The 13,339-nt window shown below is 43.6% G+C and overlaps 1 protein-coding gene across 3 annotated transcripts in view; it reads left to right on the top strand.

Annotated features, from left to right (window-relative positions):
* SLC6A9 (solute carrier family 6 member 9) overlaps positions 1–13,339 on the top strand; it is an 88,803-nt gene that overhangs the window by 48,830 nt on the left and 26,634 nt on the right. The window contains exon 1 of one of the 3 annotated variants that reach the window (XM_042464608.1): positions 8,523–8,590. The exons of the other annotated variants lie outside the window; for them this stretch is intronic. Coding sequence (XP_042320542.1) covers positions 8,567–8,590 — 24 coding nt within the window. The 5' untranslated portion in view covers positions 8,523–8,566. Of the gene's footprint in view, positions 1–8,522; positions 8,591–13,339 lie in introns of those variants that run through there. 3 annotated transcript variants of the gene reach the window in all.

Below are 13,339 nucleotides of genomic sequence, written 5' to 3'. Positions count from 1 at the left end.
AGTCCACGGACTTGAGATGTGCGGACTTGAAAATCTGCAAAGGGGTAGCCGCCATCAATGACAATGGGACACACAGGCCCCACATGCACATGCCCCATTCAAGCCTATGGGACTTGAATATGCACAAGTTTTGGAACTTACGAAAGGGGGGGGGTCCGGAACAGATCCCCCATGAGTTCCAAGGGCCAACTGTATTTAATTAAAATATATTTCATAGTTCTTTCCCAGCTCCTGGGATGCACTTGCTTTACACACTTGTTCCTAACAGATGTCTCCCCACAAGGTTCTTTGGTATGGAGGACATCATCTTGTCAGTAGGTTGGACTCCAGTCACTTCCTCATTAAAATAAATGTCTCCTCTGAATTGCACCCATGTGAGAGAAGGTTTTGTTACAGTATGTAAAGGTCAGGTGAGGTTTCACTTAACCCAAGAAATGAGTGAGTTGGGATCAAAAGAAGGATTTCCCTTGGCTCCTAACTAATCCTTCCTTGCCACCTGGCCCCCAGCCCAGACCTGCTCCCCTTCTCTCTTTGCATCACCACAAGGCCAGTATGTCCCTTGGAAGCTACTTACCGGAAGGGGCTGTGCAGCCGGCAGGAGCTTCTCAAGCATAAATCTGGGGCCTGGTGGAAGTTTTCTTCTGGAAGCTGCTCAGTGTTCTGCAAGCTCAGCCTCAAGGGTTACCACTTGCGCCAGCAGGTGAATTAGCATAAGAAAAGTAGCCCTGCCACTGAGCCCTGATGAATTAACATGGGATAGTATAGCAACTTCCTTCCCCTTCATGCCTGCAAAACAGTGCAGTGCCTTGGGGAGAAACCACTGACAGTGCTCACCATCTATGTGGTCACTTGACACATAACTAAAAAGGAATTTGCACCGCATTTTGTATGCATTATATTTTATATATCCAGTGAAATGGGCTACAGTGGATGAAGTGATATGGTTCTTTGACATTCCTCTCCCTCATCCCACTCCTGCAATGGACTAATAGCTCAGTTCCCCTGGAAGTTGCCATATTTTGTTGGTTTGTTATTCAGGGAAGTTTAAAAGAAAAAAGAGGCTTCTTTCTTGTGCAGATGAGTGATAAGCATACACATGAATGTAGATGCATGCACAAGCCCATGAGCCCTTGCTGCTAATCTTTGTATGCATACACAGAGAGAGATACCTTTGTTTATGGTCAATGATGAAACATTTGTCAGTGGGAAAAAGCAGACGCTCAAGTTTCTCTTCATTTAGAATCAGCTGGAACAGTGTTGAACTGAATGTAATCTATGCTAGGCCTTCCCAAGGTATCTGATGTGGGGAGCTGGTAGTTATTTTTTCCAGCGTGCCAGGGACCAGCACCATATTTTGTCCCTATTGGTTACAGTTGTTTCGTACATTCCTGAAAATTCACCAAGGGTTAGCAACAAGGGCTCATAGACCAGCAGCAGTCTAGGGTCACCACTTTGTGTAGTGGTGATCTAACCAATAGTTTATGGTGGAAAAATTAGGAAAACTCTTTACCTGGAATCTCCCAGGGTTTCCCTCCCCCTTCTGTTTACTGTAGCTGCAGCTAACCTAGGTACTTTTCAGGGTCAAAGTACAAGGAAGGGGATAGTACCTTGATGTTTACTTTTTACTGGCAAGTCGTAAAAAGTAAACTTAATTGTACTGTCACCTTCTTGTGTTTTGACTAGGGATGTGGGGCCCTAGGGAAGAACACTGAAGAAAGGCATAAAGCTGCAATCATGTGGGGATAGCAATAGTACCAAAAGAAGGTGTTAAGGAGGACAAAGAAGGCCCCCACCCCAAAGAATTTCTGGTGAGACAACAAGCATGTGAAAAGTGTGTTTCCTTCAAGTTATTATAGTGTTCAGCAGGAGAGGGGCAGGCAGACTTAGGGTTGCCATCCCTAAGGACCTCCAAACCGGGTAAGATGTAGGACAAGGTTTTAAAATGTAGGACTTTTTTTTTTTAAATTTCCTTGCCAGGAAATTTAAAAAAAAGGTCCTACATTTTAAAACCTTGTCCAAGGCCTCCCTGGGGCCTGGGAGACAGCGTCCCCAAAGCCCCAGGGAAGGCTTGGAGGACGCCGCTTCCAAGGCCTCCCTGGGGCCTGGAAAACAGCGTCTCCCAAGCCCCAGCGAGGCCTTGGAGGACTCCGCGATCGCGGAGCCACCTCCAGGGCCTCGCTGGGGGGGAATCCCGGAGGCGGGGTGGGACCGTGCGAACCCGCCCCAAACCGGGAAAGTCCCGCCCGCAGGCGGAATATGGCAAGCCTAAGCAAACTACATGTCAGAAAGTAAGTTGAACCTCTACCCCTCCTCACCCAAAGCATGCAAATGAAATTCAGACTTGCAAATATGATTTAGATATATGTTTAACTTCTGGAAGTTAGCAGAAATCTATAGCAGACCAAGGATTAATGAAAATCCAGTATGGCTTTCTTGCATTTCAGGTCTTTTGCTGCATGAGGCCATATGCACAAAAATCTGGTGATGTAACTGTATTACATTAGTACGAAAGATCTCTGTACACACATTTTGATGCCAAGAGTATCACCAAAAGTTATGCAGTTGCAGGAAGGCCCCCTCCCCCACTTTACCAAATTCTGCTAAGTATAAAGGCAGAAAAGAAACCTTTGAAATAATGGCCAGAATCTGAAAATTGTGATGTGCTTGTCTTTGCTTTTTTACAATTTATATCCTCTTTATGTGTCCATATATATTTCTTTGCTGTCAGGTCTTTTTTTAGATAAAAGTTGACTAAGGACCAGGATTTCTCACTGGTAACCTGGAATTGCTACTTTGCCTCGAAACCCCAATAGTGATGGTTGTGTGGGCAGTCATGAATTAGAGAGCATGGCCTCTTTTCTCCAGCTCTTACAATAGAGGGGAGAACTCTCAGGGTGAAACCACACAATGGCTTCACTAAACTTGGTGTCAATTGGTGCAGATGACCGAAAACGGTTGTTGGGGGGGGGGGAGGTAGCACATTGCCCTGCCCTTCCTCCCTGCCCTCCTGCAACCTCGGTCACCTGCCCCCTTCCTTCCTGCCCATTGTCTAGCCAGACCACAAAAGGGCTACTGAGCAGTGGTGGCAGCAGTGGCCTTCACTGCCCTCCCCTTTCCTCCACCTGCCTCACACACATGCTCACCCAGCTGCCTACCTGGAACTGCTGGTGGGCAGTTGGGCAAGTGAGGTATTGGTAGGGGATGGAAGGGGCATGCTTGCCCCTCCTCTGCTGCCTTGGCTTTCTTGCGGAGAGAGCTAGGGCAGTGGAGAAGCCATGAGGGTTGCACACTCGCCCCTCCTGCTCTACTGCCTTGGCTTTCTCCTTGGTGGAGAGAGCCAGGGAAGCAGAGAATAATGGGCGGGCACCAGGCACAACAGCACCACGCACACCCCTTCAGCAGAAGAAGGGCCTGACCAGGTGTCACCCCTCCTCTGAGGTATCACCTAGTGCTGTCCACACCCTTTCATCCCCTAATGACACCACTAAGACCACTGATTTGAAGGGTTTATGTATTATCCTGTTTTTTTAGACTTGATGCTTTTCACTTGAATGATTAATTCTGTGCAACTAAATTGTGTCAGTCTGGATCAGTGTACAAAGAGATCTTGCAGCATCTTTGAGGCTGCGAGAAAGAAATAGGTAGCATAAGCTTTCATAGACTTAAATCTACTTCATCAGATGCATCCATGATTGATGCTTAGACTATCATGTCTGATGACATCCCCAAGGATTGCTCTTGGTAACATCACTCAGGTAACATCACTGGGGATAATCCCAAGGCCTCAGGTTTTGGCCCTTAAATTTCAGGACCTGGAGTAGCCTTGACATGGCAACCCTAGTCAACTTGCACATGTAAGTGTACAATGCTTTTGTGTTGGCCCTAATGCCTGTGATTCCTTCAGCATGTGTGGCTTTGATCTTTGTCAGTCTGTGTGTTATTAGCAGGATGGTGTGCATGTTGGATGATCGCAGATTCAGCTCTATGAGAAATTTCCATTCTGAGACTGCAGTATCAGAATATTTTGCTTTTAAGGGGAATAAGGGGAAGGAAGGAGCTACCAGCTGATACTGTGGCTGGCTGGGCCAGAATTTGAAGCAAGCCAATGAGTGATTCGGCAGGTATAGAACAGTGTGTAAACCTTCTCTACAGAAACTAATATAAACTTCCCCTTTCTGACCAGATTAAGTTTGCTGTGTATTGCTGATTGCACAGTCAAGCACAAAATTCCAAACATGATGCCTCTGGGAACTGGCAGCATCCCATTCTCCCCCAGGGCCCTGCACATGACTATACTCCTGATTTGTCCCAGAAGCAGCCTATACATTGGAGCCTGGGGAAAGAGCTTCCCATGTCTGGGTTTGCAGTGTATGGGTTGTTCAGTTGCTTGGCAAAGTGTTAAGAGTCTTTTGCAGAGGGGATGAAATGACAAACTGCAGTGCGCCTGCGCTGTATGCGGGTGTGCTATACACGGCTTCCAGCCTATGCAGAAGCCGCGTGGGGGCAAAAGATGGTGCACCCACTCACAGTGCACACTTGCAGCACACGCAAACGCCACACTGCAGGCTCACGCCCTATCATTTTCAATGGGACACTAACATACGTACTTATTCCCTTATGTGAGTGGTCTGGAATTGATCCCCCGAATAAGGGAAAGATCTACTGTAGATAAAAATTGTTTTCTAAAAAAAAACATGAAATGTAAAATAATAATGAATAAACATTCTTGTATTCAGTTCCTTTTTAAAAAACAACAACCATGAAATGTAAAAAAATCACGAAGGAACACAATAACTACCAGAATTTGCTTCCAGAAAGTTCTGGACAGAAGCCTTCCAGGAAATGATTTTCCTTAGTGTACTTACATATATATATATAAGATATCAAATAGAAACTCATTGCACTTTTAAATAAATACCAATTCTGTAGTGTTGTAGGTTGCCTAAACAGAAAGATTGTGCTCATTAGTAATGTAAAAGGTTCATGGGTGTAGAAAGATTCAGTAAGTACTATAGATGAATTAGAAAGTTGGTTTCTGATGGTTTATAAGTCATGTCTTATATTGGTTTGTCCTGCTCTAAATAGGAAGGAGAAAGTTTAAATGCTGTTCAGTCCAGCAGGAGAGCATTTTATCTCATTTTAATATCTGTAGTCTGATGGAAATTCTTATCTTGGCAGTGCCAGAGAACAAGAGCCTAGAATCTTGGCGCCAATCTGCTGTAGTCACACCTTCCAAATATCTGTGTACCTACCAAGAGGTTTTGCCACTTTATTTGCTACTTTATTACAACAATTATCCTAGGTTGTTCCAGTGGAAAATATTGACCATTTGGCTGAATGCCAAACCCCACCTGTCTTGCAGAGAAACAGTTCAGCCAGCATCAAGACAAGCCAGGTGGAAATCCTAGGCAATTGATTCTACCTTTCTCTTATTGCTTATGGCAAAGCCAATGATTAAGTTATGGGAATACTTAAGGAGAGACTTTAGAAGGCCATATCTCTAGGACTTTGACCTTGTGACTTAGTGAGATGTGAATGCTGGATTATATGCAGCAGTGGTGGTTGATGCCCACTGGGATGGTGGGCAAACCTGCAGACACCTAGTTGGCTCATTCCTTGCAAGGTCTGAATGTACCCTGTCCTTCTCTGGTGGCTGGGATGAATACTGAGGAACGAAGAATGCCACATGTCCCTGGTTTGAAAGGGGTTGGTAGAAATAGAGTATCTGACAGATGCCTTACTCATAGTCCCTGACTGTCTCTACGAGCCAAGTCATATATTTTTCTACTAATAAGGATTTGAGGAGGCCAATTCCTGACTGCTTACCTTAACTGTCCCCAAATGAACTTGTGCTATTTTCTCCAAATAACTAACAAGAGTGAAGCGTTGCTAGGTTCAGGTATACCTCAGTTAACAAAGTACATTTATTCCTGGGCATTACTTCTTTAACAGGAAATTTGGTATCAAAGGCAGATATAACATGGAAAGAATAGGGAAAGATTCCTACACATACAAAAGAAAGAAGGAAGGAAAGAAGGAAAGAAAGAGCAGATCAATGTGTTTCAGCATTTTTTTTATTCAAAACTAACAATAGGCACATACATGTAAAATGAAACAAGGTCACATAAGCCTTACATAAGTTAACAGAAACATTTCGAACCTTCTAGAGACCACTTTAAAGTTTCTTCCAAAATGTATCATTTTGACAAGCCTCCATTTTTCTAATGGTTTCCATTTTTATTGACCTGCTTACAGATCTCTGCTTTTTTAACATGACAGGGGGAACTGGTAAGGTAGGCTTATCCACGTCCTGTTTTTACTCAGTATTGCTGTTCATACATGTTCAGCAAATGATTTTGGAAACAGCTGCTGTTTACCTTACCTGTTGCAGTCAGGACCACACAGCTACGATAGGACCGGCTACAATAGAATCCCATTATTTCCCAGCTCAAACTTTATTGCATGGTTTGCTGCAGACACACTGCTACAATCAGATACTGAAAATCTGTGTTACTCCAGCCTTCTTTCACCATCTTCCCAGTGCTGATATTGCTTTTAAAAAACATCCAGCTAAGCAAAGAATAAAGAGAGAAGATGCAAAGAAAACTTTGTAAACAGGAACTTCTTTGTCAGAGGCTTTGTTAAGTGAGGTAGCCCATATTGGGACCAGTACTGAACCCTGCCTCTTACAATCAGCCACAGCAGTGAAGGACTGACTCCCTTATAGATTTCTTTATTCAGCAAATAAGGTGAACTTGCCTTGTGTTTCTGTAAATTGGACTGATCTTAACAGACTAAGAAACTTGCACACCGGAAGCTGTCCTGCTACACAGGCTTGCTCCATGGGTGTCAGTCCAGCCCTTACGGTGCTTCCATGGGTTTAGAGTCCTCTACCCAGCAGTCTACCACGTGGACAGAGTGAGCCAAGCTTCCATTAATTAAACAGAAGGCAAGCTTCATTAGTGCTTGCTTTGCAATTCAAGTCAGATTAGCCTACTCAGAGTGAGCAGCCTACTTTAACAAGCCAGTAATGGAGCTTCTGTCCTTCATCCAAGAATGGTACCACACTGACACTTGCTATCCTGTTTCTGAATTGAGGTATCAAACAATGACCCTATTTCTTCAGTGCTTTACACAGAGTCATGGTTTGATGGTTTGATGACCAAGCCAACAGAAAAAGTCAGTGTTGGCCCAAGACATTTTACTGCTTGAGGCAGGCAAGATCACATCCAGCCCTCCAGCAAATTTCCCAAATTGGACTGGCATTTTTATCTTACTTTGCCATTAGCATTGAACAACATCCTCCACTAGATCTAAAGTTGGCAGGCTAGCTTTAGGTGATGTTTGACAGGTAGATTGGCACTCATAACCGAAACCTCCAACCCTTCACTGCCATGGTTCTGCAAATGGTAGTCTGAGCTGGACACTTGGCTCTGCCTAACAATAGTGCTAGTGCTAGAGACATTCTGCAGAATATGTTTGTGCTTAAAACCTGACTCTTTATGTAGAAGGTTACCCAGCTATTTACCTAGTTCCCCACAAAGTTCTCTGTAGCCAGGCTGGCAACCCCATGAGGCAAACGTGCAGCTCAGTCACACGTGGCTGCAAACTGAACATCTCGTCCTGACATCTCGTGTACAGGGAACGCGGATGGCCGCAAGCACCCGGCAGGGACTCAGTCAATGCAGGAGGAATGGGGGACATTGCGGGAGGGGAGCCAGAACGCACTAGTTGCTTGATTTACAGCATCTGGACTCCCTGCTTCTGAGAGGGAGAGAAAGGGAGGGAGGACTAGCGCTTCCTCTCTTTGCCCCAGATTCCCTGCTGTGCTGTGGTGAAAGGCCTCTTGGTCCTATGAGGGGGAGCACTAAGGAACTTCTGCTCTCTATTGTTACAGGCATCCTACAAAACAAGTTGTTTTCAGGTAGGCACAGAACAAGGACCAGTGTATTAACCATGAACAGCCAGGTATGAATAGCATATTATTTCTGTGTATTTGTTTTTAAAGTCTGTGCTATAGAGTGTTATCAGAGAGACTTGAAAGAAAGCAGTCTCACCCACCCCAATAATGCCATTTCCTTTTGCCTTGTCTCCATGGGATAGTTCAGAAGCCTCTTGGTGACTTATTCTGGAGTAAGCAGGGTTACAACATCGTAAATACTCCTACAGATATTGTGCAAAGAAGGATTTAGTACTTCCTTTTACACCAGCAGGTGAACAGCACCAGGTACAATTCCCCCATCCCTACAAAAAGCTCTACTGCATCATTGACCAGCTGACAATTGTCAACATTCACTTAACTACACTGGGAGAGCTCAACCCCAGACTGAAGCTGGTTAAATACCCCAAGGAATCCAGTGTTACTGTGTCAGATCAGGTGGGAGGATAGAGTTTTGGTGAGATACCTGCATTTTTATCAGGGGAAGAACATTTCAACCTCCCTTCTTCAACAAAATAATTTTAGGGAGCTGGCATCATGTTTATTTCTTCCATTTCTTCATGAATAGAAACAATGATTTCTTGTTCCTTTACAGGTGTGAATTATTTTAGTAATGGTAAAATAAGCATGTTATCACCAGTTCCTGCTGATGTGAGTGCTTCTTTTCATATCTTTAAACTTCAGTTGACTTGTCATGGGCTATTTATTTTTGGCATCTTATTGTATTTATGTTTTGTAGCATGTATGAAATAAAATTCAAAAAGTACATAGAATGTGTGTGTGTGCATTTGTGCATATGCACATGCATGTACATTCATGAACGCAAACACACATACATCCATATCCACACAACTGCCACTTGGCAGTTCTTACTTCATGCAGCTGATGAAGCAAACTCTAGAAAACAGATGCTTATGCCATAATAAATCTGTTTGCCATTAAGATGCCACAAAACTCTTCAAGAGACTAATACAGCTATCCCTTTGGAAGCTGCATTTTAATAATGATTTGGTTGTTGCTGAAGGAAAAAGAGCCACTCAAATTAAAGGCCTGATGTGGGCACACTAAGTTAGCTTTACCCAAAAGACATAAAGGAGAGTTTGCCTTGCAAGTGTGGATATGAACATATCTAGGGCTGTAGAACGTGTAGAAAGGTACAGTAGTGAAAGCGATCATTCAGAGAAGCTGTGGTTAAATAGGTATAATATATGCAGCCTGTTCTTCTGCTTGGAACTCTTGGAGGGATCTGTTCATGTTCCATTTCAGAGTTCAAAATTGGTGGAGAGGCTCATGGTTCTTATGGTTCTTCTAAATGCCCCATCAAGCCAGGTGTCCCCCAATCAGACAGCCCCTATATTCTTTCCTTAAAACATAAACATTCCCTACAAAGAAACCACCAGGAGCAGGTGGACTCATACTGGATTGTCAGTTGAAATGTAGGATCAAGAACTTAGGTCTATTATGTCCCAATGGGCCCAGACAGACAGGCCAAAATAAGCTGTTTCAGGCCACTTTGGAGGTATGCCGTTTAAATGATATACACATCTTAAAAGCACAGAAGCTGCACCAAAGCTGCGCTCTAGTGCTTAGGACTGTAGTGTGGCTTTGGCGCGGCTTCGGGCCTCTTAGGACGCATGTGTCATTTAAACAGCATACCTCCAAAGTGGCCCGAAGTAACTTTATTTTGGCCTGTCATACAGGCCCAATATTACTTGGGGTGTTGAAAACTTGCTGATGGGTCCTACCTGTACATTCCCCCTCAGACACCCGAAGATTGGGGTGGTAGATGCTGACAGGAGTGCCAGCTATGGTGAAAAGACTGGGATTACTGTATGTAATGGTTACAGTCAAAAAATGTCTTGCTATCTGGTCTGAGCTGCCAGGAGGAAAGAAAGGATATAAATGTGTTAATAATAATTAACAGAGCTACAAAAAGTGACATTTTTGGACCATAACTCTTAAGGAGCCCTGGTGGAGCAGTGGTTAAATGCCTGTACTGCAGCCACTCACTCACAAACCACAAGATTGTGAATTCCATACCAGCCAGAGGCTCAGGGTCAATGTGGCCTGGCATCTTTTGAGGTTGCTAAAATGAGTACCCAGCTTGTTGGGGGCAATTAGCTTACACTTGGTAAACTGCTTAGGGAGTGCTTAAGTGCACGGCACAGATTATGGAAATGTACTTATTTTTGCTATTGCTAAAAGTCCCCAGGTAACATAGCCAACATTGAAGTTGTAATTCCCCCCCCCAAAAAAAAACCTTTGATAATTATTAATAAAGATATTTTTTATTTCCAAAGATATTTCCTGGATGTTTCCTGCTCTTATTTTTGCCATTGGTGAATACTTTGGGAAGCAAATTGGGAAAATAAGGAGACAAGATGCATGAGGATCAGCATATCTTAGTGTGATGATGATCCTGGAAATTATCCTCAACCCACCATTTTTTCTTCCCACCAGGGTCCTGACTGCATTGCAATATCTCCCTAAGGCTTCCAGTGATGAGGTCACTATACGGGTCACTTCGTAGCAGGCGTGGCTCTGTAGCTTTCTTGCCCCCTGCCCGCCATGCCCCCTACTCCAGTTAACGCAGCAGATGGCTCCTTGGCAGCTCTGTGCCAGAGCGGCTGCTGTCTCTAATTGAATGACACGGTTAGGTGCACAACTTGCTGGCTGCCAAACCCCCTCCCACCCCAATGGCAGGACGCAGAACTGAAATGACGGCTTGCATTTGCTGAGTGCTTACAGTGCTTGTTAGCACTCAGCAAGCAGCCGCATGCATGCGTACATGTATATGTTTGTGTACAAGGAATGTGCTGAGTGCACCAGGAGAGGCTCAGAGGACCCTGGACATGCTTCTTATGCTTTCCCTCAGCAATATCTTCATCTGAGAGCTGAGATGTGATGAGGCCCAGTCTGTCCATACCACCTAGAATATCACCAGTCTCATCTGATTTCAGAAACTCAAGAAGCATGCCCTCCAACTGTCATGATATGGCATGCACAGTCCTGATTAATCATCTGTGATCCCACTTTTTCAGTTGCTTTTAAAATGTTACGATTTTTCTCTCCTCCCAGCTTACTTTTATTGCTTCAAACTGAGTTCAAAGTGCAAAAGTAGTTTACGCTGAATAACTCAGTGGAGGGAATAGAATGTTGTCCTTCCCAGTAGGCTCTGGCAAAAGCAAACTGCTGTAGCCTATCCTAACTTGTCTGTTCTTATTCCTTAATAACTTTTCCCATCTTGACCACTGTGATATTGCTTAGCCACATGTCTCTCAGTTTTCACTGGTGAAAAGTTGGAGAGTATGCAGATGCCATTAGACTGCTGCTTCCATCAACCCTAGTGAGCACAGCCAGTGATGAAGAAAGATGGGGGTAACATTCGGAAGACATCTGGAGGGACACACATTGCCCACCATAGTTTTGAAGTACTGTAACATTACTGTACATTCACTTTCTCATCTATCTCTCTGTTCAGCAATAAAGAGCCGTTCTACTTACTCACCTCCTAAGGAATCAAGGCCCCAATCCAATTGTAAGTCCCAATTAAGGTTGACTCACTGAATTAACGAGATTTACATATATGTTGACTCTTCATTAAACAACTGATGGAGCGAGTTTATTCTAACCAACAAGATTTAGATCAGATATCCCTGTTTCTATGCTCCAGCTATGATGGTATGATATAGACCACCACACCAACATGAAAATACCAGTTCTTATATAACTTTGGAAGGTAGGTAGTGTCTGGAAAAGCAGCCACCAAGGAATACCAGTGATCTCCATGTAAGACTAGGAAAGAATTTCACCTGTAGAATCACTAGTGCCAGCGACAGTTGACAATACTGGTCTAGAGGGACTAAATTATCTGATTCAGGCACCTTGTCCCTAAGTGATCTCTTCTGGCCAGCCTATGGAGAACTGGGACAATGGTTACTGCATCATTAATGAGGCAGTTGAGGAACCATGAAGAATGGGACAAACATCCACTTTTCTGTCTTCTGATAACTAAGTTCCAACTGGTCTCTGTCATCAAAAAAGGAAGCTGCATATGAATGTCCATCACAGCAGCAACTGTAGTGTTTGATGTGATATGCCAAATATTTGTGTATGTGTCTTCTAGTCACATGTCAATTTATGGCAACCCCATAATTCCATAGGGCCAAGACCCATTTCGGCTTTCTTTTCTCAGGTGATAAGACAATCAGCGGTGGCTTTCCTCTGCTGATTGCATTCATTTTCAGTCTCCCATCTAAGTATTAACCATGGCTGACCCAGCTTAACTTCCAGGATATGATGGAATCTGGTGTCTTTAGGGTAGATTTAGGCCCCCTTCTTATTAATAAACTTGTTGTTGTGTACCTTTAAGTCATTTACAACTTATGAAGACTTATCACATGTTTTCTTGGAAAGATCTGTTAAGAGGGGATTTGCTAAAGTTGTAATTTGGGACACATGTGGCCAAGCAATATCAGAGTGTGGTCAAGATGGCAAAAGTTATTTAATGAAGGCTAGGAGATGCTGCATCAGTTTGCTTTTGTTTGAGAGAGTCTACTGGGAAGGAAAGATTCTGTCCCCCTCCCCGTCTCTTCTCCCCACTACTGAGTTAACTGACTGAAAACTGCTTTTGCACTTTGAACTCAGTTTGCAGCAATTGAAGTAAGTTGAGCACAAGGAATAAATTAGTAGAAGGATAGAGAAACTAGAACATTTGAAAAGCAGCTGAAAATGGGACAACAGAGGTTTACTTGGTACTGTCCCTGCAAAACTGGGAGTTGGAGACTATGAAACTATGGGAAGTAATGGCTGCTATTAGACTTGTCTTTGGGCTGACATTCCATCTCTATATCCAAGGGATACCAGGTTGATTCAGGCACACTTCTTTCTCCACTCTCTTATTGATTATTGATGAAAGATAATTAATACATTAGTTCTTGATTAGACTAATTGTTTGTTGTTGTTGACTAATTACTGAATAAAGCTAAATGCTTTTTTGCATTGCCACACATTTTTCCAGAGAGAAAAATTATTTGGCTATCTCCCTATCCCCACTTATCTTGGGACTGAATTCAATGAGTGTTATTTTGGAGCAGAGATCTATGGATTTGACCTGTGCAATTATTTATTTGAGAGAGAAGATGAGAGAACCCTTGAGCATTGTGCCACAAGTTGCTGCTGATCCTCTTTTACATCACTTTCCAGTTTTGTATCCTTTGGAATAGGTAAAGCAGACAGTGTATGGACTTTAAACATGTTGATGTCTTAAGCAGACATTTAATTCTCTTGGAAAGAAGGCATTGACTGTTCAGCCCTTGGAAGCATTTTGCAGATGGAGTTGGGTGACTTCTTTCCAGCTCCTGGTGGGGGGGAAGGGGCAGAGTGGGATCAATATCTAGT

Source organism: Sceloporus undulatus, chromosome 4 (assembly GCF_019175285.1).
Source record: "Sceloporus undulatus isolate JIND9_A2432 ecotype Alabama chromosome 4, SceUnd_v1.1, whole genome shotgun sequence".
Classification (NCBI taxonomy): domain Eukaryota; kingdom Metazoa; phylum Chordata; class Lepidosauria; order Squamata; family Phrynosomatidae; genus Sceloporus; species Sceloporus undulatus.
Note: the sequence above shows the minus strand (reverse complement) of the source record. Positions and strands in the feature narration are given on the sequence as shown.